Below are 25,412 nucleotides of genomic sequence, written 5' to 3'. Positions count from 1 at the left end.
GTGCCATTGCGCAGTTTGAACGGGACGCACATGACCGGTCCATAGTTCATTTCCATGACAGGTCCATAATTCATTTTGAGGGCATAGTTAATTCAATGACTGCACTTTCAACCAATCAGATGACAGGTATCTATGAGGTATATAATTATACTTATAATCACAGCAATTGCACATGACAAAGATACATTTAATTAAAATATCATATACAAATTATACATGTAGTATTTTTTTAGGATATTCACCGATGTTGATGATTATTGCCTTTAATTGATTCACTTCCAACAGTTGATGATCAAGAAAAGTAAATTAATAAGAGAAATAAAAGATACAGTTGACAGGCAATGATTGGTCAATCAATTCTTGTTACAAGTGACATCACTCCCTAGTTTAAAACTTGATTTTGATTGGATATTCAGATGATTATATAATTTATATTATGCAATTGACCAATCAGGGGCCCTGTAAGGAAGGCAATAGTGCCATTGGGGTTAACACTATGACAGGTAACACCTAGACTGCTGCCCTCAGTCGTCAACCGTCTGGATTGACGACTGAGAAAACTACGTGGAAAAAAAGTGACGGATTTTGCAACAGGATTCCTGTGGCATAGAGCATCGCACAGTTGTGTCCAAATTGACCTTTTGACCGAGTTTGTTGTTTTTAGAAGTTCAGAGCTCGATCTTGTCACAGCGTCGCGGTACAGCCACGCGGTACACGCGCGCCGCTAGTCAGTCGCGCTACGGCGCACAACCAAAGTCGCATTGAATAGTTTTCAGAAGTCCGTCATGATATTGGCTGTAAGATAATCAGTCGTCACTACGAAGCATACACAGTACATGCGAAGTGTAGACGGCTGATTGGAATTAGTCTAGGTAACACCTTGCTATTACATGTATTACATAGTAGGTGAAACATTGTGCATATTAATACAATGCGACCTCATATTATCCTTACGATTATACGATATCTTACACACAGGACACTTGTATATCACTTGCTGAGAGTGAATTGACACTAAATGACGCATCATATCCTTCCTACATGTGAATGTCCGCAAGCACTCCTTACACCTGAACTGCTTTACACAGCGCAAGTGTTCTCTGACGTGCTTCCTAAGCGCTGAGTGGTTGTCAAAAAACTCACAACAATACCAGCAATTATAGGACGTCAGATCAGGATGCTCCTCAAACAGATGTTTGTCCATGAAATTAGTTCTAATGACCTGGCCGCATTCGTCACATTTCCCGAAGTTCCCTGTTTTCATACCACTTGCTTCACTTTTTAGTCTTCTCACATTTGACTTAACCTTCACTGGACTGACTTGATCTTCATTATCCCGACTTGTGCTTCTGACTTGATCATCGTTGACCCGATTTGTGGTCTTCTTGACTCGACTCCGATTGACCCGACCACGATTGACACGACTTGGGGTGCTTTTGACTTGGTCATCAATATATCGACTTGGGATACGTTTGACTCGACCACAATCGACCCGACTGGTGGCGCTTTTAACTTGATTATCAGTGACCCGACTTGTGGCACTTTCGACTTGACCTTCAATGACTTGACTTGTTTCACTTTTCACTTGGTCTATATTTACCAGATCTTCTTCTGCATAATGTTTCAACTTATGCTGCTCTAGACTTTCTAACTGTGTAAATCCTTTGGAGCACTCGCTGCACCTGTAAATGTGTCGCTTGGAGATGTGCACTATTTCATGTACAGACAACTCTGCTTCTGAGGAGAATCTCATGGAACATCTTCCACATGGAAAATCTGCCACTTCACCTACAGTTGATCCTTGTAAATTATCCCATGCCATTGAGTGCGATGTTCTATAATGCCTATTTAGACTGCTTACCACCGAGTAGGTTCTGTCGCATTCAGTGCACTTATGTCGATTTTCACTCTGAACTTTTTCTTCAGTTTCATCGTTTGCTGCTATGTTGACATCTTCCTCCTGGTTGACATCCTCCTGGTTGACATTTTCCTCCTGGTTGACATCCTCCTGGTTTTCATCATCATCCTGGTTTTCATCATCCTCAGAATGTGTGATAATATGCGCCATGAGACCAGCCTTGCTGTCCATCTTAATCGTACAAAAAGGGCATGAGAATGTTTTCAATGGGACCTTATCCGTTTCATTACTCCCCTTTCTTGGTTGTTTTTTCCTTTTCCTTGATGGTGGATCTTTCAAGTTCGTTCTTGACTGTCGTGAAACGCTAGGTTTTTTCGAAGCAGATGAACTGCTGTGCGATTCCTCTTTATGCACTTGCAAAAAATGGTTATTACTGAAAGCTTTCTTGCAAACATTACACTGAAACGGATCTACAGATGTGTGGACCTTCTCATGATTTTCCAGAGCTTCTTTGGAGACAAATGCCCAATTGCAGTATTTACATCTGTTTTCTTTCTGATCATTCTCTGTTGCTTTGACATTATGAGTTGCCTCATGTTCATAAAGAGATTTTCTGTCCAGAAATCGATTCTTGCAAAATTTGCACATAAAAGATTGTGGGGAGGTACTGTCTTTATCACCATCTTGTACTGTTTCCTCCTCATCCTCCTCGATGTCATTTAAGCTGCTACCATCATCTTCATCACTATCTTCATCCCTTCTTCTTTTCAGACTCTCCTCCATACCATCACTCATTTCAACTTGTTCCAATTGATCCTCTTCATCCCTTCTTCTTTTCAGACTCTTCTTAGTTTCTCTCTCTTCTTCAAATTCTTCTGATTTCTGATCTTCCTCCTCCTCTTCCTCCCTTTCTCTTTTCAGACTTGTACTTCTTTCACTCTCTTCTTCAACTTTGTCTGACTCTTGATCTCCCTCTTCCAACAAAGCCATTTCTTCTTTGTGAATGATTTGTTCATGTCTGACCCTATCATAAATCTTGCGGAACTCTTTCCCGCAAAGTCTGCATGTCTTGTCTTCAACTGTTTCCTCAATCGGCTTAATATATCTTTCTTCCACCCGATTAGCTTCATCATCATTCTCCTCCGCAAAGCCTCTGAGGGGGTAGAGCTCATAATCTAATATTGTTTTCTGAGGACGATTTATTGCATGTACCTTTCTCAAGTGTCGGGTAAACGTAGATGGATCAGAAAAGTTCTTGTGACATTTAGAGCATCTATGCGGTTTCTCTCCTGTGTGAATTCGCTCATGCACAATTAGATGGAAACGACTGGCAAATTTCTTGGGACAAAAGCGGCACTTTTTGTTCCTGTCTTTATTCCGTATTGATGGATGTTTCAGTGCCAGGTGCTTGTGTAACAGGCTTGCATCTGCAAACATTTGACTGCATTGGTGACTCGTACATTTTATCATCCCATGTTTACTGGAATGCGATTTAAGATGACGCTCAAACTGCACGTTATCCGGAAATACATTGTCGCACAAGCTGCACTTAAAATGGCTTTTCCTATGAGCCTTTAGATAACGCTCTAACTGGAAGCTTCTATTGCAAATATCGCACTTGAGCACATATTTGCATCCGCAGAGAATCTTGTTTGGAAACCACTTCTTGCACACTTTACACCTGTGCTTCTTTTTGTGTGCTGTAAAATTGCGTAAACTGTTGAACGTCTTAGTACATCTGCATCTGTAGGTGCCTGTTTTCTTGCTTGCAGACTGTAATTTTGAAATCCGATTCCACTCATCAAGCTGTCCCACGTTCCCCTGGCTGTCATCAACATTTTCCGCCACAGACTGTGTCATGACAACAGCTGCCATGGTTCTGTTAGCAATACCATGCTTCTGTCTTAGATGCCTATTCAGACTGGTGGCATTGATATATTCATTGGTGCAGATTTTACATTTGAATATATTTCTAGAACTACAAAGCAGGCGATGCTTTTTCATTGCTTTCTTTCTAAAATACTTATTGCAAGTTTTGCACCGCTTAAACCCTTGCATATTTTTGACGGACACATTTTTCTCCACGCAAAGCTGCCCCACAGTGTGGTTCTGAACGCCATGTTCTCTCCTGAGATGTTTGTTCAAACTAGGTCTTTGATAATAACTTCTGAAGCAAAACATACACTTGTGTTTATCCTCACATCGGTGGGTTCTCATCTTGTTAGGGCTAAACTCACTGTGGCATGTCTTACATTTTGCTTTGGGTTTGAATCGACTCTCAGGCTGTAGTGAATGTTGTAAAGTCATATGCCTGTTAAGGCTTCGCTGATCTTGATATGCATGGGGACACAATACACACTTGAAATTACACTCCGGTATTCCTTCACATTCATGGGTTGGTAGTTCTTTCTTGGTGAAGAAACGCATACACAGGTTACACTTTTGCAAGTTATGCTCTTCGATCAAAGCCAATGCTTCCGTTCTATTCTGTACGCTATGTATCCTGCGCAGATGTCTATTCAAGCTAGCGCCATCCGCGTAAACCAACTTACAAAACATGCACTTGTGCTGCCGCCGTTTTTTACTCTGTGATTTCTCTTGTGAGTACGCCACGACGCCTTAGTGGCAAACATGTCACAGGTTTTATCACAGTATTTACATTTCACGCTCATTGTGGTTTCATCACCAGCCTTTTTCTTTGAACAGGTGTGTTTGTGTACAGAAATATCGCATTTGTTGTAGAACTTTTTATAGCAATAGGCACACATATATGGTTCTGCTTGTTCCATTTCATGTGCATCCAAGGATTTCTGGTCTTCAAATATCTTCCCACATTCAATGCACTTGATAACTCCGGACTTGGAGCTTCCACTGTCGGATGTGCCTGCTCCACTTCTGGACTGATGTTTTTCACCTGTGATCCCATGGACCGCCAGATGTTTACGCAGCTCATTTTCATCTGATGTGCTGAACTCACTGCAACTTCCACACTTGTAAACGATATTACCGCTTGTGTTGAAATCGATGTGCGCCTGGACAGCTTCTTCTTTAGCACCAAAATCAGCTTCCAAATCAATGTCAACCGATTCATCAGTATGCTCTATTTTCATTATATTCTCTGCTTCAGCTTGTCTCGGTGGTGCAGATAACTCCAGCTGCTTCTGAGGACTGGATGAGCTGCTGGCTTGAACCAGATCTTTATGTACCCCTTGAATGTGACGTGTGAGATGGAATCGTGATTTGAATGCCACAAGACAATGCTGACATTTGTACTTTCTCATTTTTTCATTACTTCGTTCGCTGGAATGGAGCGTTCTGTGCAATGCCATGTTGGCGTAATTTTTAAAACTAGAATTGCATTTGCTACACTTAAAGGGACGGTCTGGATCCGTTGAATGTATGGACTCTTTGTGGCTCATCAGCTGATCTTTTGTAGCAAAAATATCTGGACACTGATCGCACCTATGTACCTGCTTGTCCATATGGATTTTACTGACATGCGAATTGCGGTGGTTGGGTTTCAAAAAATGATGATCACAAAATAGACACTTGTAGAGCGTGTCCTCAAAATCACGCTCTTCGCATAATTTTTCGTGCTTTTTCAGTTCCTCTTCTCTAAAAAATCTGGTAGAGCAAAAACGACAATGTACCGGCTGTGATACCTGATTATGTTGGTTTGGAGCATGTTTGAACATGTGGTTCCGTTTGATATGTCGTGTGACATGCGCCCTCTTCGTATACCTTCGTGAACAAAGCGGGCATTTGAACACACCTTGATCTGTTGTGAGGAGTCCATGAACAGTCTCTTCATGACTAAACAGTTTATTATATTCAAAACTTTCTTCACACACTCTGCATTGAGGTGACAAAAATTTGATGTTGTCAAGAATTTCTTCAAACTGTTTGTCACTTTCTGGTGTAGTGGGCGCATCCTCAGAGGTTGGCACTTGGTCTTTATGTGCATCCAGCAGGTGCTGGTATAGAGAACTGGGATCACTAAATGCTAAAGTGCAATATCGGCAAAATATACCGCCTTGAGTGGCATTATCTGAAGCTGTCTCGTCATTATCTTTTTCACTTACATCATCATCTTCATAACTACTGTCCTCATCATCATCAATATCATCACCAAAATCAAGGGATACTTGATTTTTTTTGCCAGCAGGGATATCAAGTCGCTGCAACTCAACGACAAGCTTACCAGGACTGCCTTTGACTTTTGCCAAACTCTCTGCACTAGCAAGTGGCACATCAGCTTTTTGTTTATTGGGGGCTCTTGTTGGAGTACTAAGAATCTTCTTTTGTTTCAATGCTAAGGTTCCAGTTGAGTGTTTCAATATATTCAATATATCTGTTTTGAATGTCTGTGGCATACATTGGACTCCATGCTTCTTCAAGTCTTTTCCCGTATCAAACTTTTCCAAACAGTTACAGCATTCGTAAATCTGGCTACCAATTTTGTGAAAATCATCATGTTTTTTGAATTCAGCATAGGAGTAGAATTTATGCAAACAAAACTGACATTCCCACTCTGGGACTTTCTTGTGAATAGTCTTAATGTGCCTTGACAGACATGATGGATCAGAGAATTTTTTGAAACAGTGCATACACTCACAAGGTTTCTCTTTGGTGTGGACTCTTTCGTGAGTGGTCACATGGCATAGTGCTTGAAATCTTTTATCGCAATATCTACATTTATATGCTTTTGCATAGAGTGTCTTTCTCCGATTCCAGGATTTCTTTTTTATATAGCGATTTGTGTTTGGTCCCTTTTTCTTTCGAGACAATTGTATGTATATCATCTTCTTTGCTTTTCCCTTCTTTTGCTTACTTTCTTCGTCACCGCTATTTTCACCACCACTACTACTTGGTTCTTCCTTCACCTGTGCATGGTTTGTACTATTATGCATCTTCAAGTCTTCCTCTGATGTGAATTCTATGCGACACAACAAACACCTGAATGGATGCTCTGTATCATTATGTTTCATCAAATCATCTTCTGACGGCAGTAGCAGATAACAAAAGAGGCATCTGACTTGATTACACTTGTGACTCTTCAGCTCTTCTTCTGTGCCAAATTGAAGGTAACACACATGGCATTTGCATTCATCTCCTGACATATGGACGACAAGCTGATGCCCTGCTAAAGCTGCAGATTCCTTAAACTTTGCTGTGCATAGATGGCACTTGAAGAGTGAATCTCCTTCTTCTATTGTTTCTTGCTTGATGCTATAACAATCTGAAATGATAAGCCCGACTGGAGTCGCTTGGGATTCTGAATCGGATCTTTCTGCAATTGTGCTGCCATCTGCATTGGTTAATTGTACCGGTACGAGACCTTCAGCAGTTGGTTGTGATAAATCCCCCATCTCATCAACAGCACTATCATCATCCATTCCCACCAGTGCTTCCATGTCTGCACCTATCCTTTGGCCATCATCGGTACTTTGACTGCTTGTATCAGCATTTTCATTAGCAACATTCAGATTACTTTGCAGACTGTTGCCCTCCACATCTGCAGTTTGAATTGTCTTTGCATTGTCGGTGCCTACGGATTCACTTTCATCAACATCAGCTTTCATTTCATTCTCATAGGCACCAGCACTGCTCGCTGCTTTCTCAACACCTGAATCTTGTAGCGACTCATTTGAGTTACTTTGACAATTCAATGCTTCAGACGTTTCAGCATCATCTCTTTTGGATACACCTGTTTCTATGCCATCATCTTGATTGGATACACCTGTTTCTATGCCATCATCTTGATTGGATACACCTGTTTCTATGCTATCATCTTGATTGGATACACCTGTTTCTATGCCATCATCTTGATTGGATACACCTGTTTCTATGCCATCATCTTGATTGGATACACCTGTTTCTATGCTATCATCTTGATTGGATACACCTGTTTCTATGCCATCATCTTGATTGGATACACCTGTTTCTATGCCATCATCTTGATTGGATACACCCGTTTCTATGCCATCATCTTGATTGGATACACCTGTTTCTATACCATCATCTTGATTGGAAACACCTGTTTCTATACCATCATCTTGATTGGAAACACCTGTTTCTATACCATCATCTTGATTGGATACACCTGTTTCTATACCATCATCTTGATTGGATACACCTGTTTCTATGCCATCATCTTGATTGGATACACTATTCTCATTTTCCCATTCCATCTCCACTGATTTCAGTGCCTCCTGCATTCTCATGATGACATCCTTAATATCATACACCTCCGCCTCTTCACACTGCCCACCCTCTTCCATCCTTGAACCAGACTGTACATCATCTGCGATTCCTTCCGCAATTATCTCACCGGCAGGAACCAAATCCTCACCTGTGTTTTCATCGTTATCAACATCTGTAGCACCCACCTTGCCTTGCACTTGTGATAAAATCCAATTGCAGTCTTCTATTGCATCACCATTGGGATGCTCAGGCTGTCTAGGCGACACATCTTCTGAGGAGGGACTGTCATCGTCCGTTGTCAATTCCAAACTTTCGCTGCATTTCAAAAAGTCACCATCACCTGCATCCTCCATGATAGTTGCTAGTTAAAATTGTTCAGCGCAATTTTAAATGAAGCATTTCATTTGATTAAAATGGAAACCATGTGGATACTACAAACAGAGAATTATATTCTTTGTAAAGGAACAATTATAATATAGATTGAACAAAATACAGCTAGTGCAGACAACAATTTAGTCTGTCATACAATAAGTACCCTTTGTGTTAAAACAACAGTCAGCGTAACATGTCAATCAACAGATCATTAAAATACAAATAATGTTAACAACATATTAAACTACTGACTGCCAACAGAATACAATACATCTATGCTTCTTCTCAGTATCATCTCCACAGCATGTATGTCTTCTCATCTGTATCCCTCTGCTTGCTGCTGATATCCCTTTCTGGTGTACACTGGTGGAAAACTGAATCTCCCACACAACATCTGCAAGGACAATACAGAAAACCTACAGATTACACAACATGGCTATAAGTTAATCAAAATGAACAGTATAGCAGAGCAGGATACCCTATGGTAAAATGTCAGTCCACTCATGTCAGGAGGTGATTGATTGCACAGGCCAAAGAAATGACCAAGTTCTGATATGTCTCCCTTGAGATGAAAACACAGTAAACAACTAATTCATTTTTGGGATTGGTTACCATACTAGCTATAATCTGTCTCGTCTCAATTTGTGGCACTAACCAGTGCTTGGGGTCCGGGACCTCCAAATTTCACCAGTTGGACTCCACAAATTTAACTTCTTATGTAGTAAAGAGCCTTTGGACTCCTTCCTGGACCTCCACATTTTAGAGGCTATTGCTATCCCTGGTTGAGAGTAATACCATGTTGCATTTTGCAGTGGCAGCTTCGAATTGCATGTGCTAAAATAAACCGAATTCCATGGAGCTATACATACGCGTAGAGGGGCAATTTGTCCGTACGCTGGCAACGGAACTGAGTAAACACAACGATTTGAATCTGCCACTGCAAAAACCAACATGGCGTTACTCTCAACTTGAAACGAGCCACACTACAATAACATTGCAAACTTGGAAACAAAATAGAAGTGTGGGGGAGAGTGTGATAGCGCTTATACAAATATTAACTGTCTTAAATTTGTGTAATGGTCGAAATATAATCACAAGGTGAAAGATGGATTGTTCCATTCCACAATGGAACAATACATCTTTCCCTGAGTGATTATATTTCGACCATTACACAAATTTAAGACAGTTAATATTTGATTTATATCACTCATACATAAATTCTATTACTTAAAAATATTATTTAAGATAGGGAATACAATTTTCATCAACATAACACCATGTTTTACCGTGACATACTTCACATTTTGGTGTCCACCCCATAACTAAATCGGCGAGTCTAAGAGTCAGCGCACAGTTTGCGCAGGCGCACTACGGCACAGCACTTATACGATGGTAAAGCCTATCACACGGAGAGGCTGATAGTAAAAATGATAAATGGTAATCAACCAATGAACTGTCTAGAATTTATGTACAAGTGATATAATATAGGATCTCAGAGTGGAATGGGACATTGACATGATCACAATCCTATGGTTTAATACACCTGCCTCAGGGTTAAGGCCAGTGTCCGAAATAAGGAAAATATGGAGGTTATCCCGAGGATAACTAAAGTATGAATTTTGCTTGTCCTCAATACATTTTGGTTGTCCCCAAAATGTGTCATACTTTTGGAGGTAAAATATAGTGGTTGTCCAGGGGATAAGTCCATAGCTCAATATGGTTGTCCCCAGTGATTTTTGGACAAGAGGACAAGAGGATAAGTGCTTATTTCGAACACTGGTTAAGGCAACAAAGTGAATATACAGGTCTTCACATACATTCTGTAACAGAATGGATTTGTCTAACCTGCACAAAAATGTTAACTTAGGCGACGAAAAAAAAAGCCCTGTTCTATGAGCCTGCCCGCCCGACCGACCCAGATTTTAAAAAATTGGGGAAATTTGTTTTTCTGTACAAATGGCTGCTGACCCAAATTCAAAAAATTTCAGGATTTTTTTTTTAAATTTCAAAATATATGCAGATTTTGGTGAATTTTAGGCCGACTGACAGACCCCACTTGAAAAATCCATTCGGCCGTATAACATGTTTTGTCTTTGTGTCGTCTTACAGGCGTTAACATCAAAATGTTATTTCTGATACCTCACAAAATACTTACATATTGAACCAAGGTAATGGTCACAAAATTACTCTCCTGTTCATCAACAGCTGATGTGTCCTTCAGAGGTGTAAGCTGATCTTCTAGACCAGGAGATGTTTTGGGTACCTATAATTGTAAACAAAACATAGATCAACTTGAAATTGTTATCATTTTAATCGTGTTAAATGGTCAGCAATTTGGTCTGACTTAAGGAGTTTTGTTTAACTTTCTGAGCTAGTTAAAGCTGCAGCATTATTGTATCTCAATCATTTATTTTCCTTCCCAATCAAATTGGAGTGTGAGTTGCTTGTCCTTTTGGGTTGCGAAACAAGCCGGTTTAAATCCTAAGATATTTCTCCGATATTCTCAAATCAAATGTATCATATTTATATGCAGAATTAGTGTCATTATTTTTACAATACTTACATTTTAGAACAGAGATGATCAATAAAGCCCTTGTCCCACTCTACCATAAAATGTTTTGGGTCTCTAGCATAGCTGTAAAAATAAATAAAGAAATAAATTAGCAGTGTCAACTACATTTTGAGTTACTGTTATCAACACTTATTAGGGACTGGCTTACATGCAATTACATTTTGTATCAGTTTGGTCCCATCAGGAATCAAGTGTGTCTCTGCATGGGAGAGAAACCAATTAAACATAATTTACATCATGTAAGTGCAGGGCACCGGTGGTTGAAGCCATTCAAGGTAAATAGCACATGATGACCATTTTTGCATTTTCAGCCATTTTTGTTTCTTGATGGCCCTAAATTTAATGAAAATTTAGTTTTAAAAAAGTTGTTTTCAAAATGTTACCTGCAAAAGTGCCAATTTCTCATAGTTTTTTGGCAAAAGTTTCCAAAAGTCAGGTTTAAAGTCTGGTAGTTTTTCGGACTCCCACATAGACCAAAGTTGAGACCCCCGGGATTTGTATCAATCCCAAGTGGGATAACGTCATCTTGAGGAGCTAGATAGACGTGAATATTCGGCAAACTAGCATTGCATGATGGCTAATTTCTGTTGCTTATGAGGTCCAGTGAACAGGAAAAAGAGTGCATAGTGTCAACTACGATCAGCCCTTGTGAGCACTCCTTAATGCTCCATGTACGAGCCATAAAATTGTATGCAAACTCACCAACTTCAATGTACTTACATTTTGTAAGCTGTGACAATTATCACCCACACCTTCTTCAAAGCTGGTTTTCTTTCAAGAATGTCCACAAGAAAATATGAGATCTCTGATACACCTGCAATTAACAAATAATCAGCATGATTAATGACATCATTTTCTTTCGTGTTCATTCAACATTAATGCCATTATTTCCAGTCCAGCTGTCAGACACTAAATGACACAGATCATCACCATCAACCCCCCCCCATGCAAAAAAAAGGTGCTTGTATTTTGTACTAATCTTGAAAATCAGGAAAATGTTTTTACTGTAGAAAAGATTACTGACCCTAATTTGGAAAATCCATGTTTTTTTCTTTCTTTTCGACATGCTAATCCCACATTATAACACAATGTTTTTTAACAGTTTCAATTGCCCGGGCAATAGTCTTTTTTTTTTACTATTGACCAGGCAATAGTCACTTTCACATCTCTTCTTCTTGATTGAAAAATATCGTTGTTTACAATGCGTCATGGCCAAGTGTGTCGGTGACCGGAGTCAATTTTTTTATGACCCCCCATCACGGGCAAAAATTTTGTACGACCCCCCCCTATCTTGGGTCGAAAATTTTTATGACCCCCCCCTTCCATCTACACAAGATTCAAGACCAATTATTCATTGCAGGAACTAAGGCGCAGAGTGCGCCAAAACTTAAGTAGTGAAGAAAGTGCATGGAGCGCGTTTAAATGATTATCGTAAGTGTAAAGAAGACGCGCGGAGCGTGTACAAATTTTGCATAGATTGTACCCACGTTTCGATTGTGAAGTTAAAGAATGCTCGTGCAACGCGCGAAATTTTTTAGTCACCAGCCCTTAATAATTCTATAACCGCCCTATTTTGGGTGTTAAAAATTATGACCCCCCCTATTTTGGGTCTGAAAATTCTATGACCCCCCTATATTTTTGGGACCCCACTCTTCCGAAGAAAATGCCAGTCCCCTTAGGTAACGTCAACACCGATCGAGTCGACACTGCACCAAGCCTGTTACAAATAGGCCTATGAGGATTATTTAACACGATCATCTGGATGAAAAGAGTTGGTAAGAATAAATAAATGCTTCCCATAAATTCAACAATCAACACAGTGATTACTTTGACATCATAGGCCTTGCCTTGGTCTACAGGGACCTAGTTGTCATTTTCGGATAAAACAGGCCTGAAGCTGAAGCAGGGGTAGCATTAAGGCCCAAAAGTCGGGGGTTGTTTTCCCGTGTTTTTCACTCCCGAGCTTGCAGAAAATCCAAATACATGGGGTGAAAATTAAATCTCGGGGGTGAAAAATATTTTGCCGTGTAGTCAGGGTAGGAGTAAGGTCCAAAAGTAGAGGGTCAGAGTTCACCCCCGAGCTTGCACATTCCCAAATTATGGAGGGTGAAAAATTAATATTTTTTCAATTTAGGGGGTCATTCACCCCCAATCGGGGGTTAACGCTACCCCTGAGCTGAAGTGAAGGCAAGCAGTCTGGCCTGGCCTAACATATTCTTTTAACCAATCACATGCATGGCAAGAATTTATTCGGTATATAAAACAAATACTGATTGCTTTATATTCGGGGCATGGTTAAAATTATAGGCCCTCATCTCAGGGCAGTCATGGTTTTGAGATCACTGCAGGCCTACAAATGTATAATTTTAACCATGCCCTTGATAGCAGTCAATATTTTGAGAGAGCTTAATTACTAACGTCAAATAGAAATTATACTACATGATTAGAGGTGGAAAGAAGAAAACTATTTTCCCTGAGGAATTGGCTAGGGGCCTATTCCCTCACATCTGGAGGGCGAGCGGTGATAGGTCTGTCACCAGTACCGAGGGAAAAACAGTTTTCTTATTATAGTATGCTATATGGGGATGAGGTTATTGAAAACAATCCAAAAATAACCCACAGGGATCAATCAATTGGCATGATTACATACACAGGTCAAGAATATTTACGAGGTGTAATAATAATATGTAGCAATAATATATGATACTAACATGTAATAGAAGCAGGAGAACTAGGCTCATCAGATCAGGCTATAGTATCAGATCCTGAAAAACATGTCAACAGCTAGCACCTGTGAAATAAAGCAAGAAAGTTAGAAATTAATAAACAATTATCTACTAGTCCAGGCGCTATACCACTGTGCTACAAAGTACAAGTCATTCTGCCAGAAAGCGGTCTATTTATCATACTTACTGTTTACGGAATAAAGCGCATACACACAACATACTATTACTAGTATATTTCCAATGAATACGTATATTCTCCGATCAATAATGAACCCTAACCCTTAGTAATAGGCTGAATAGGTACCTGATCATCGCAGCGAGCTGTAGCACAGAAACACATTGCGCATATTTCATTATGCAAAATAGGTACCTAATCAACGCTACAAAGCTAATCCCAAAATACCTATCGATTGCTACGAAGTGTGCTAACAACAGGGTGTATATTTTCATGTTCCTCTAATCGTTTTTGGTAATCTTAGTGTACGGTACACAATATAAGCAAAACAGATACTGTGTTTTGCGCCATAAGCATACACATGGTCTTTGCATAGTATGATTGACGCAAATATCTGTGCATACCCAGTTGCCTCTTATGATCAAGAAAATATTTTGCCTCTAGAGATAGCATTTCAACTGTAGGCCCATCTCAAACTGCTACATCAAGCAGGCTGTTCCGGCGATAAAATAATGCCAACACAGGCCAACTTGTCATTTGTTATGCAGAGCTTTCCTGGCATTAAATACAGACTTCAGAACATCTATTAACCCTAACGCGCTCGCTGCTTTTTGGCGAGGGGGAAGGAAAGGAGGAAGGAAGAAAGAAAGAAAGAAAGAAGAAGAAATATTTTTCTCGGGTGCAGTTTTGAGCCACTGATGACCCCTCGGGTGCCACACACGTGCACAGGCCTACCTTGCCACGGGGTGTAGCTTGCCCGGCCAAGCTTTCCACGACCATATGACTGTTCGCATGACGGCGCAATCGCATCACATGAGATACCTGCCCATGCCTATGCTTTGTGAACTGTGGTTTTGTGTTGTTGAGTACGGTTAGGGTTAATGGCACATTCATTTGTACCCAGCAAAACAGCCCAACTGGCTTGTATTGTTGAAGTGCAATTTTGCTTCTAGAATGCACAACACTAGCCCTCAATTATTTTAAAAGACCCTTACCATTTTTTTGCATGTAGGCCTACATGCTCCTCATCCTGTATGACCATGCTCATGCTGAGTAATTATTTTAACTTTAAATTGAAGTACCGGTACAAAAGTATGCTTTACACATTAACATTATTTTATTCCACAGTTTAATCTTTAAAACAATTTGAAATTTTTGTTAGATTGGCTGGTTTCGTTTGTGTTCATCAAACTTTAAAGGTCCGTAACCTGATCAACAGCATCATCCCCCAGACATTTAATAGATCATAATTTTCTCATTACCATCCTGAAATTTGATGCTCTAAATCGATGTATTTTTGAATAAATCTGGACAAAACAGGTGAATTGTGGTTACCAAGTTTTATACGGTCAGGAATTCTGGATAGGTTGAACAAAAACGGTGAATTCGAGACGTTTCACTCCAATACCAGTTCGCCAGATCAAATAGATCAATATAGAGGGCGCTATGATATACACTTAAAACAAAAATAAAGAAATACATAACAGGCTAATTAAATTAAAAAACATGACTTTATCTTGTCAAACATGATACAAGGAACATGAAAAAAAGATAAGAGCGCCTACCCCCCACTAAAAATTAATTAAAACTAAAAATAAAGAAGAAAAAAATTTTCATTAAAAAAATTTAAAATAAAAGAAAATTGTGAAATGTACATGATATACACCAGCAAAATTAAAAGGAAATACTTCGGGCAAATTAAATAAAAAGCACACGGTTGTCAAGAATGATATGAATGGGAATACGGCACACAGTGTTGTTTCGGAATGTCGGACCAGAATGCAATGCACGAGTACCAGCGTATTGGCTTGTTAATTGTGCTAATTATTCACATTTACGCTGAAAATGTTCTTACCATAAATTATATAAAAAGCATGAACATCAATCTTGGGGAAGGGGAAATGTCTCCCCCACATTTCCAGGGGGGAGGTGCAATTTATCAAATGCCCCATCTCCATATAGTAACTTTAAAGGTCCGTAACCCGATCGACAGCATCATCCCCGATTTTTTCATTGTTGATGAGGTTTTGGTATCACATAATAGATACTATTTTTCTCATTACTATCCTGAAATTTGACGCTCCAAGTCGATGTATTTCGGAGAAATCATGAATCACAGCGGTTTTACAGGTATACCAGTTTGTAAACAATGGTAAATACTTTGGAATTCTGGGAGGAATTATGAGCGAAATATCAGTCACCGCAAGGCGGTGCGCCGTATATAGTTATGAAAGCGGCAACGGTTAGCGTGGTGTGCTAAATAGCTCAATTGACTAGCGCGTTTGTTTTTACCCGAGAGGTACCGGTTCAAAACCCGGTCTCGGAAGGGTTTTTTCTCTCCATTTTACCCAAACTTTTTTATATTCATTTGAAATGTACATATTGCAAGTGGAAATATATTTTGTTTCCTTTTTTTCTGTAACGGTACGAAAAAAAAACATTTTCTGTTCAATACGGGCCGGGCATTGTACAGCATGTCAGCATTCGTCATTGCCTGCCCAGAATGCAATTCACGTATACCAAGGTATTGGATTGCAAATTTGGCTATTTATTCACATTTACGCTGAAAATGCTCTCGTTTTTCACAAAGCAGCATAAAGGAGGCGATATTTGATATTATTATGTAATTTTAAAGACAATCCATATCCAAAACCAATAGGGTTACCCCCTTTAAAGGTCCGTAACCCGATCGACAGCATCATCCCCGATTTTTTCATTGTTGATGAGGTTTTGGTATCACATAATATAGATACTATTTTTCTCATTACTATCCTGAAATTTGACGCTCCAAGTCGATGTATTTCCGGAGAAATCATGAATCACAGCGGTTTTACAGGTATACCAGTTTGTAAACAATGGTAAATACTTTGGAATTCTGGGAGGGAATTATGAGCGAAATATCAGTCACCGCAAGGCGGTGCGCCGTATATAGTTATGAAAGCGGCAGCGGTTAGCGTGGTGTGCTAAATAGCTCAATTGACTAGCTGCGTTTGTTTTTTACCCGAGAGGTACCGGTTCAAAACCCGGTCTCGGAAGGGTTTTTCCTCTCCATTTTACCCAAACTTTTTATATTCATTTGAAATGTACATATTGCAAGTGGAAATATATTTTGTTTCCTTTTTTTCTGAAACGATACAAAAAAAAAAACATTTTCTGTTCAATACGGGCCGGGCATTGTACAGCATGTCAGCATTCGTCATTGCCTGCCCAGAATGCAATTCACGTATACCAAGGTATTGGATTGCAAATTTGGCTATTTATTCACATTTACGCTGAAAATGCTCTCGTTTTTTCACAAAGCAGCATAAAGGAGGCGATATTTGATATTATTATGTAATTTTAAAGACAATCCATATCCAAAACCAATAGGGTTACCCCCCTTTAAACATAAAGTCGTATTTGATTTATAGTGCCAGGTCATGTTTTTTATACTGGGACCCTAAAAAAGGTGGTGCTGTCACATTTTGCTAAATCATTTTGTCTACTTATTCTATTGCTAAAATTCATCATGAACAAATGGTTTTGGTCTTATTTTGAAGATAAATTATTAATCTAATGAATTAATAACAAATACAATTAAACAAATGTATTAATTAATTACAACAGCTTAATTAAGTTAATTAGTCAGGGGTGGTGCCGGAAGTGGAGGAGCCGGAAGCGGAGGAGCTATGTGTAATTCCAATGGGAAGTTGATGTTCATTAATAAAATTTATGCACTTTGTTGCCTAGTAGAAGTAAAAATGCATTTTGCATAATGTTAATCTTATTTTTTAACTTTCTATAACTATAATTGCCTAGTTAATCTTAATGAACTTAGTAATTAAGGATTTAACAAGCTTTTAATTAATGCAGTGGAATGTGGGTCATACAATACAATGGGCTGTAATTTTGCATGCATGCATATGAAATAAATTTTAATATTGTTTTATCTTTGAAATATGAAATAAATCTTCTAAAAGGAGATTATTACAGTCAAAGGATTTAATCTGATGACATATTGATCTCTGGTTATTGTTAAATAGTTTATTGATGTAGGCTAATTGTATATGTATTGTACATGTACCTTTGTTACTAATTATTCACTGAATATTGATTTTTGGAACACCCTATATAGGAATTGGATATTTAAATTTGATATTATAGCAATTCTGTAAACTATTTTGAATATATCTTCCAAATTTAATGGCACTTAGGGAAATTTTACATAAATTAAAAAAATCAATTTCTTTTTTTCACACCCTGTATAACACAATGGGCTTAACAAATAACGTGCAAACTATACATTTAATGAAAGGACTAACTATGTACATTCCAAATATCAAGTTCATTTTCCAATTTAATATACTATGTAGAAATATTGGGGCGGTAAAGAAATTTAATTTTTTCGGTATTTTTCAATGGAATCACCCTGTATATTTTTTGGTACACCCTGTATATCCATTCAAACTTTACAGATTTGCAATAATGACAATATATGCTTTCTAAAAATGTATACTTTTACTAGTTTGGGTGAAAACTTTTTGAAATATAATCAGAAATACAAAAAAGGAGTTGATTTTTGACAAATTGCAAGATGTGACACAATTGGGTCCCACCTCAAAAAACATGACCAGCACACAAAAAATATAATTAGTATGGTATTCTTGACAACATTAATTTTCTCAACAAGCACAGAGATACAAACAGTGAACATCTATATGCAAGTCACCCAAAACTTTTTACTATGCATATATTGTTTCAAGAAGGATTGTCATCCCTGTGCAACTATGAACTATCATCATCACACTTCCAAACTCTGCACAGGATTTCATGAACATAAATTATGCAAATGAAGCAGAAATCGGAACAGCGCCACTCATTAAATGATGTCATATGCGTCATCGATATCCTGGATTTTTAATTCTGCCGACCGAGCTAGTCTCCAGTTCAGGTTGCATTTTGCTCATTTTAAAAACTGTGCAGAAGGGAGATGGCAAGAGAACTGTGAAAAAGACTATGTATCAATCTATCGAAAGTATCACAGCTATCCCCGTTGAATTCTCTCCTTTCATAACCGAGATATCGTAAGTTTTCTACAGTGATTTTGTCCCAATTTGAGACCGCACATCGGTAAAACCAACATAAATCGGTATGTACCCTATCCTAGATTTGTCAGATTTAGCGGATTTTCATATTTTTATCAGGAAACGGAGTATTTTTTAAGGCTGTCGATTTCCGTTTATTCCTTTAAACGTTTAAACGAAGTTTCCCCCAACAAAAAAATCTACTTTAAGCTTACTGAAAAACGGGACTGAAAATACCAAAATTCTTCCCAAGACATCGGCATACTACGGTCTACGCTAGTTTATTGTATAGATTCATTTCAAATGCATTATGTTTTAAAGAAATGTGTTTATTTCCCGTTCTTTTATGCCAAAACCAACATGATTTTGCTGTGACCGCAAAATATGGCCGCGGCCATTTTAGAATAATGCACTGACTTCCGGGTTACCAAGTGATGGTGCTCTAACAGTATTTTAAAAAACAATAACCCTCAGGCCAGGTTGGCCGCCGGCGATGTTATCAGTGTAAAGTGTATTAAAATAAGTATTATACATGCACGGAAGTGCTATGCCGGAGTCGGATCTGTGTTTGGTGACTTTGGTCTTCAAATTCGGTGATATTTTCCAGGTAAAAATATAGTTTCAGACTTTGTTATCAACCATTTTTGACTTGATTTTTTTGTTGCTAAAAATACCAACTTACACGTTTAGCGAATTTGCTAAACGTTTAAACGGCTCTGGCCGTTTACATGTGTAAACGTTTAAACCCGACAGCATTAGTATTTTTTATTTGAATGTTAGTGTTTCAAGCATTCATTTGGTGCCAAATTCGGCAAGGCACACATACACGCAAAATTTAACAAGCACAGACAGAGACAATATGCATGGCCAGATGCATGGATCAAATGGTTGTTCACATGTGCTGTGGACGATAATTCAATAATGGTAAAACGTATTATGTGCACCATTTTGCATGTGGGCGAAGCTCATTAGCTATATGCAAATTTCAATGTGCGCATGTGCATGCCCCGACTGCCGATCGAAATTATGTATGTATCTGTCACTGACAAGTCTACACATATGTACATACTTATTTATAACTGGCCGTTTAACTCCAGCCAGGAGTGTTGGGCTGTTGGCCAGTACAACTATACCATGTACCACACATACAATGCACACGGGCATACACAGCATGCACAATAGACCAACCAAGCACACATGCATGACATGAGCACACAACACAAGGACAGGTAAGCCACGGGATTATTTGGCTGTTTTCTCACATCATCGTTCTCAGATATTGCTGGTTTTAGGTACACTGCGAAGCAAAGAAATATATATTTGTGTAAATAAAATACTACCTTCCTTACAATCTCAATAATTCGCTGATAAAACCCGGGGACAAAACTGCTCGAAATTGGCCAACCATGCACGGAAAGGGCAAGCGGCGACCCGAAGTAGGCTACGGAAAGCCCGTGTTACAATTCATTATTTACAGAGGGAGTAAGTGAGAACAGCGCGAGGTCCCAAACAATGCACAAACATAACTGGGGCTATGCTTGTTGCTGGCGAGTACATGATAATGACACGTATAAAATAAAAACTGCACACACGCCAGGCAGGCACGTCTATTATTATTATTTACTGAAAAGCACGTCTATGTCCCTGCATTTGTGTGTATTTCATATTCATGCTCTTGTATCATTTATGCCATTCGTGCATTTTGCAGTGCAGGCCTACAACTGGCCCCAGAGAGTATGCGATTGCGGCATATAAGTCCATGCAGCTAGTCAAGGGGCATTTCGTGATCCACAGCCTCATCCCCCACTTTTCACATACACACACAGTTCACACCCCCACACAAAATGTTTATGTACAAAATATTTCTTGAAGATCAATTCGAAGCAAAAATATTGTCAAATTTGTATCTTATTCTGGCACAAAAATGCACCAGAATGAAATTTATACAACACTGCATGGCCTATGCCATGGAGCACTATTAAAGTAATACGTGCCATAATGGATTTCTCTAAAGCTTTCGACAGCGTCCCCCACAACCGTCTTTTATCTAAACTTCAATTGTATGGTATTCATAACAAAACTCACACTTGGATTAACAACTTCCTCACGCACCGTGTCCAGAGGGTCGTCGTCGGTGGTGAGCACTTGACCTGGGCTGACATTGTTTCGGGCGTCCCTCAAGGCACGGTGCTGGGGCCGTTGTTATTCCTCGTTTACATAAATGATTTGCCTGAAAAATTAAACTCGTCTGTCCGTCTGTTCGCAGACGATTGTGTTTTATACCATGAAATACAAAATGATTTTGATGCAAAGGAGCTTCAAGAAGACCTTAATACATTGGTGAATGGGAGAAAAAGTGGCAATTATGTTTCAATCCCTCAAAGTGTTTCATACCCGGGGGGGGGGGGGGCACTTCAATTTGAAATGGATATAGGTGTAGGGCTGGCACTTTCGCACCCAGGGGCATTCGGTGAGAGCAAAATGTAAAAAATATGGGGTCATTGGGTGAGAGCATGATTTTTGGCATTCGGTGAGAGCAAAATGTAAAAAATATGGGGTCATTGGGTGAGAACATGACCTTTTTTTTAAATGGAATCTTTGGGTGAGAGCCGAAAAAGCTCTACAGAAACCTCGAAATCGAATTTCTAGTTCTAAATGGCTTCAAATTTCTTTGTTTTTTCAAAATAAGTAACAAAATCAGTGATAAATGAAAGTTGCTGTTCAAATTGAACTTGTAAGGGTCTTTGGGTGACAGATCAAATGGAAAAATAAAGGGTCTTCGGGTGACAGAGCATGTGTTAAGTAAAAAAATATGGGGTCTTTGGGTGACAGCGATGCTGAAAAAGGGGTCTTAACAGCCCTACATACGCGTCACCTCCAAAGTTGGAGTGCCCCCGGGGTTTCATAATGAGACTCACACACTCCAGAAACCCGAAGCACTTTGAATACAAACTGGGTGACTCTGTTTTAAATGAAACGGATGGCCACCCCTATTTAGGTGTCTTCATTACCAGTAAACTCAATTGGAAAAACCATATTCAACAGATATCAGCAAAGGCAAACCGGACATTGGGTTTCATCAAGAGAAATTTTTATTCATGTCCTAAATCCACCAAGGAAGCTGCTTACAGATCCCTCGTTAGACCACTTCTAGAATATTCATCGGCTGCATGGGATCCCCATACCAAAGATTCTATAAACCAGATTGAAATGATACAGAAAAGAGCTGCTCGCTTTGTCTTCAATGACTACACATCTCGCACCCCAGGAACAGTTACAAATATATGTTGAAAACCCTTGAATGGGACTCGCTGGAGAACAGAAGAACCTCTCGCAGATTAACCATCCTGCAGCAATCTCGCCTAGGCCACTTATCCCTGCCAACTGGAACACTACTACAGCCCGTCCAACGTCAATCACGGCATCTTCACTGCAACGCCTACACAACAATCACCACCAGCAAAGACTGCTTGAAATTTTCATTTTTTCCCCGAACAATTATTAACTGGAACAATTTACCTGAACAAATAACCCAAATAGAAGACATACCACAGTTTAAAGAAGCTGTAGCCAACCATATCAAAGAGCAACATCAAGACTAACCAAGCACACCGCACGCACATTCCCTGACCGTCTGACTCCAGGAGGAGTGTTGGCCAGTACTAAATCAAGATCAAGATCAAGATCGTGCACACAAATGACACAAATTCACACAATCATGGATAACTCACAAACACAAAATCGGAATCAACTGAAATTTTAAGAACACACAATTTTCATGGATATCTACAGAAAATCGTCATAAAAAGAGGATGCTAGGATCACGAAATAGAGCTTTAAATCCAAATATCAATCATTGTGGTTTAGTGTTTCTACTGAAGTTAGTAATATTGATCAACATGATTTAGTGGGGAAATAGGACAAACTATTTTTCTCTGAGGCATGGGACCCCGAACCCTGTAGTTTAGCCAGAAATAAGTTTGCCTTATTATTTCCCCTGTACGTACTAATAAAAAATCAATCCAATTTCAATTGTATTATAGGCCTGCCATAGTGCCACTTCTGTGCAGAGAAAATAACTTCCAAACATTTGAAATTTCACAAGATTTGGGAAGTGTGGCAATCCTCAGCTTTTTTAGAATTCCCAAACCCTGCATAAATGTAATTAGGCCAAATAAAAAAAATAAACATGTTTCATGTCCCCTCCCGCTTCCTTTTTTTAGGTTTCTTCAATTATTTTTTTATTTTTTGAAATTCAGTTATTCATAAATTATGTCTAGGAAGTAGAGATGCTTTCTATAGCCTTGCTAATATACAAGAAACACTTTTGGGAGGTTTTGAGATAATTAGAAGGGACCTACCTCTCAGAACAACAAATAAAAAGAGGCCTCATCCTTTTTCCAGGCATTATTGTGTATGCTAAAACAGCTCTAATTATAGGTATTTACACCGATTTTGAGATAAAAAATAAAAAATAAAAAGCCCCCTCCTCCTCCTTTTTTTCAAAAATCCGGACATGAAACATGTTTTTAATTTTATTTGGCCTTTTATGTATTTAAACCAACCCCTAGTATAATGAATGCCAACCTTAACCGAGCCCCAACCCTAACATATACCACTGGCAGTGGATTCAATCCCGGGGATTCAATCAACTTCATTGATAGCCATATGGCATGAGCCTAGATCATGGCCTACTGTAGTCCTGTGTTCTATCATGTTCATGCACTAGTATTGAAATTTTATTTCAATGCATCATGAATGGCACAATGATTTTATACAATATGGGTCCGTTTTACAAGCTCAAGCCTATTCTTCACTAATCCCATTGCACGTGAACTATATTAAATAAAAAAATAATAGTAATACTCGACTATACTAATGTTACACCGTAAATGAATCACATATCGTGACATGTCATGATCATGTGTAGGTTCTAGACATCAATAATTCAATGGAGTCTGTATAAACATCCCGATTAACATGTAAACGAGCTATACATGCATGACATGTTTACACATGCTCCCCGTACATGCCGTTATATATGACTTTTAAAACGCCGAAGTCAACACTCATGCACTATTTAAAGCTAAGCATGTAGAGTATTCTATACGAACACGACAATAATATTATTCTTGTTGTTGATACTACGATTCATAACTCATCATATTAAACAAACAAACAAATACATACCCTGTACCGCAAGGACTGCTTTAGCCGAGTACGAGTAGTACCAGTACGTACCAGACTTCCCCAGTGCACAACCACGCTGCGTTCCCTGCTCAGCACATCATGCATATCATGCCTAGCCACAAACTACATGTGCTGCCGTGCCGTGTGAGTATTGTACTTTATGCAGCCTTGATTCATAGCTCCTTGATTAGCATAATTTATTTGTAAACATTGCAAGGAGTTGGTCTTGTGACCGGACCCAGCCAATGATTCCGCGGGAAAATGCGCATTCTCAGCTCGTAGTATGGCTGTTACGCTAAATGCAATTACTCCTTGTTCGAGCGCAGGTTTTTTTCAAGGAATTATAAACAGTAGCCGGTATGGTACGGTGTGGAAGTGTCGGATTGCAAAATATTAAAGCTATAAAGAAGGGGGCTTTTTCCCCAATAGATATTTTTTCGGCGGGGGATCAAGTGAAGTGGATAAAAGCGCGCAAATATGGGATGTCATTTTCTTCGGAAAGGGATCATGAATAACTTTTTTTTAATTTTCATGACCCCCCTTCACATTGACTCAAGTTAAATTATTCATTGTTGGAACTAAGGTGCAGAGCGTACAAAAAGTTTGACCATCTTGTGTAAGGGGTGGTGAATTATAGGGGGGTGGCAAAGGTTTTTTGGCAGCCGGCCAAAAGGGGGGGGGGCAAGCATTTTTTGGCAGGTCAAAGGGGGGGCGCAAGCAATTTTTGGCACATATTTTGGGCACCGTTTCTATAATATGCCCTAAAAAGGTGTAGGAAAACAATAGGAACACGTTCAAATATGCAAAATTTCCTGCTAGCTGCGCTTGCATTAGGCCCTTTACAATTAATTCTTAGTTTCCTGTTTCCCTCGCGCGTCCAAAGTAGAGAATTGCAAAATATTTAATTATTTTATTTTTATTTTGGATTTTCTCTTTTAAAATAACTTTTAATGACTTCCATTTGCTACTTTCTGACTTTGCTTATATCAACTATAATGATGCATAAACAAAGAACATAACTGTACCATTACTAATGTATAAAATCAAACATAGTTGTAAAATAATTAAATGCATGTTCCTAGTCCAAACGGGTTGATGTAGGCTGCGACCACTTGTTTTAAAATAAAGAAAATAATAGATAATTAATAATTAATAATTAAAAGTCGCCTCATCCCTAGTTTTCAACCATGAAACAGGAAACTAAGACTCAATTGTGAAGGGCCTTATATGATAAAACAATTAATGGTTTTAA

General features: G+C 38.9%; 1 protein-coding gene across 1 annotated transcript; it reads right to left on the bottom strand.

The window, feature by feature from the left end:
• Positions 1-412: 412 nt before the first annotated feature.
• LOC140156719 (uncharacterized) lies at positions 413-8,543 on the bottom strand. The gene is given in 2 exon segments (XM_072179657.1): positions 413-4,376; positions 4,379-8,543. Coding segments are annotated over 2 exon segments (7,518 nt in total). The 5' UTR covers positions 8,416-8,543; the 3' UTR covers positions 413-895.
• Positions 8,544-25,412: the final 16,869 nt, after the last annotated feature.

This window comes from Amphiura filiformis, chromosome 7, assembly GCF_039555335.1.
Source record: "Amphiura filiformis chromosome 7, Afil_fr2py, whole genome shotgun sequence".
NCBI lineage: Eukaryota > Metazoa > Echinodermata > Ophiuroidea > Amphilepidida > Amphiuridae > Amphiura > Amphiura filiformis.
The sequence above is the reverse complement of the archived record's forward strand: the minus strand, read 5'-3'. Positions and strand labels throughout refer to the sequence as shown.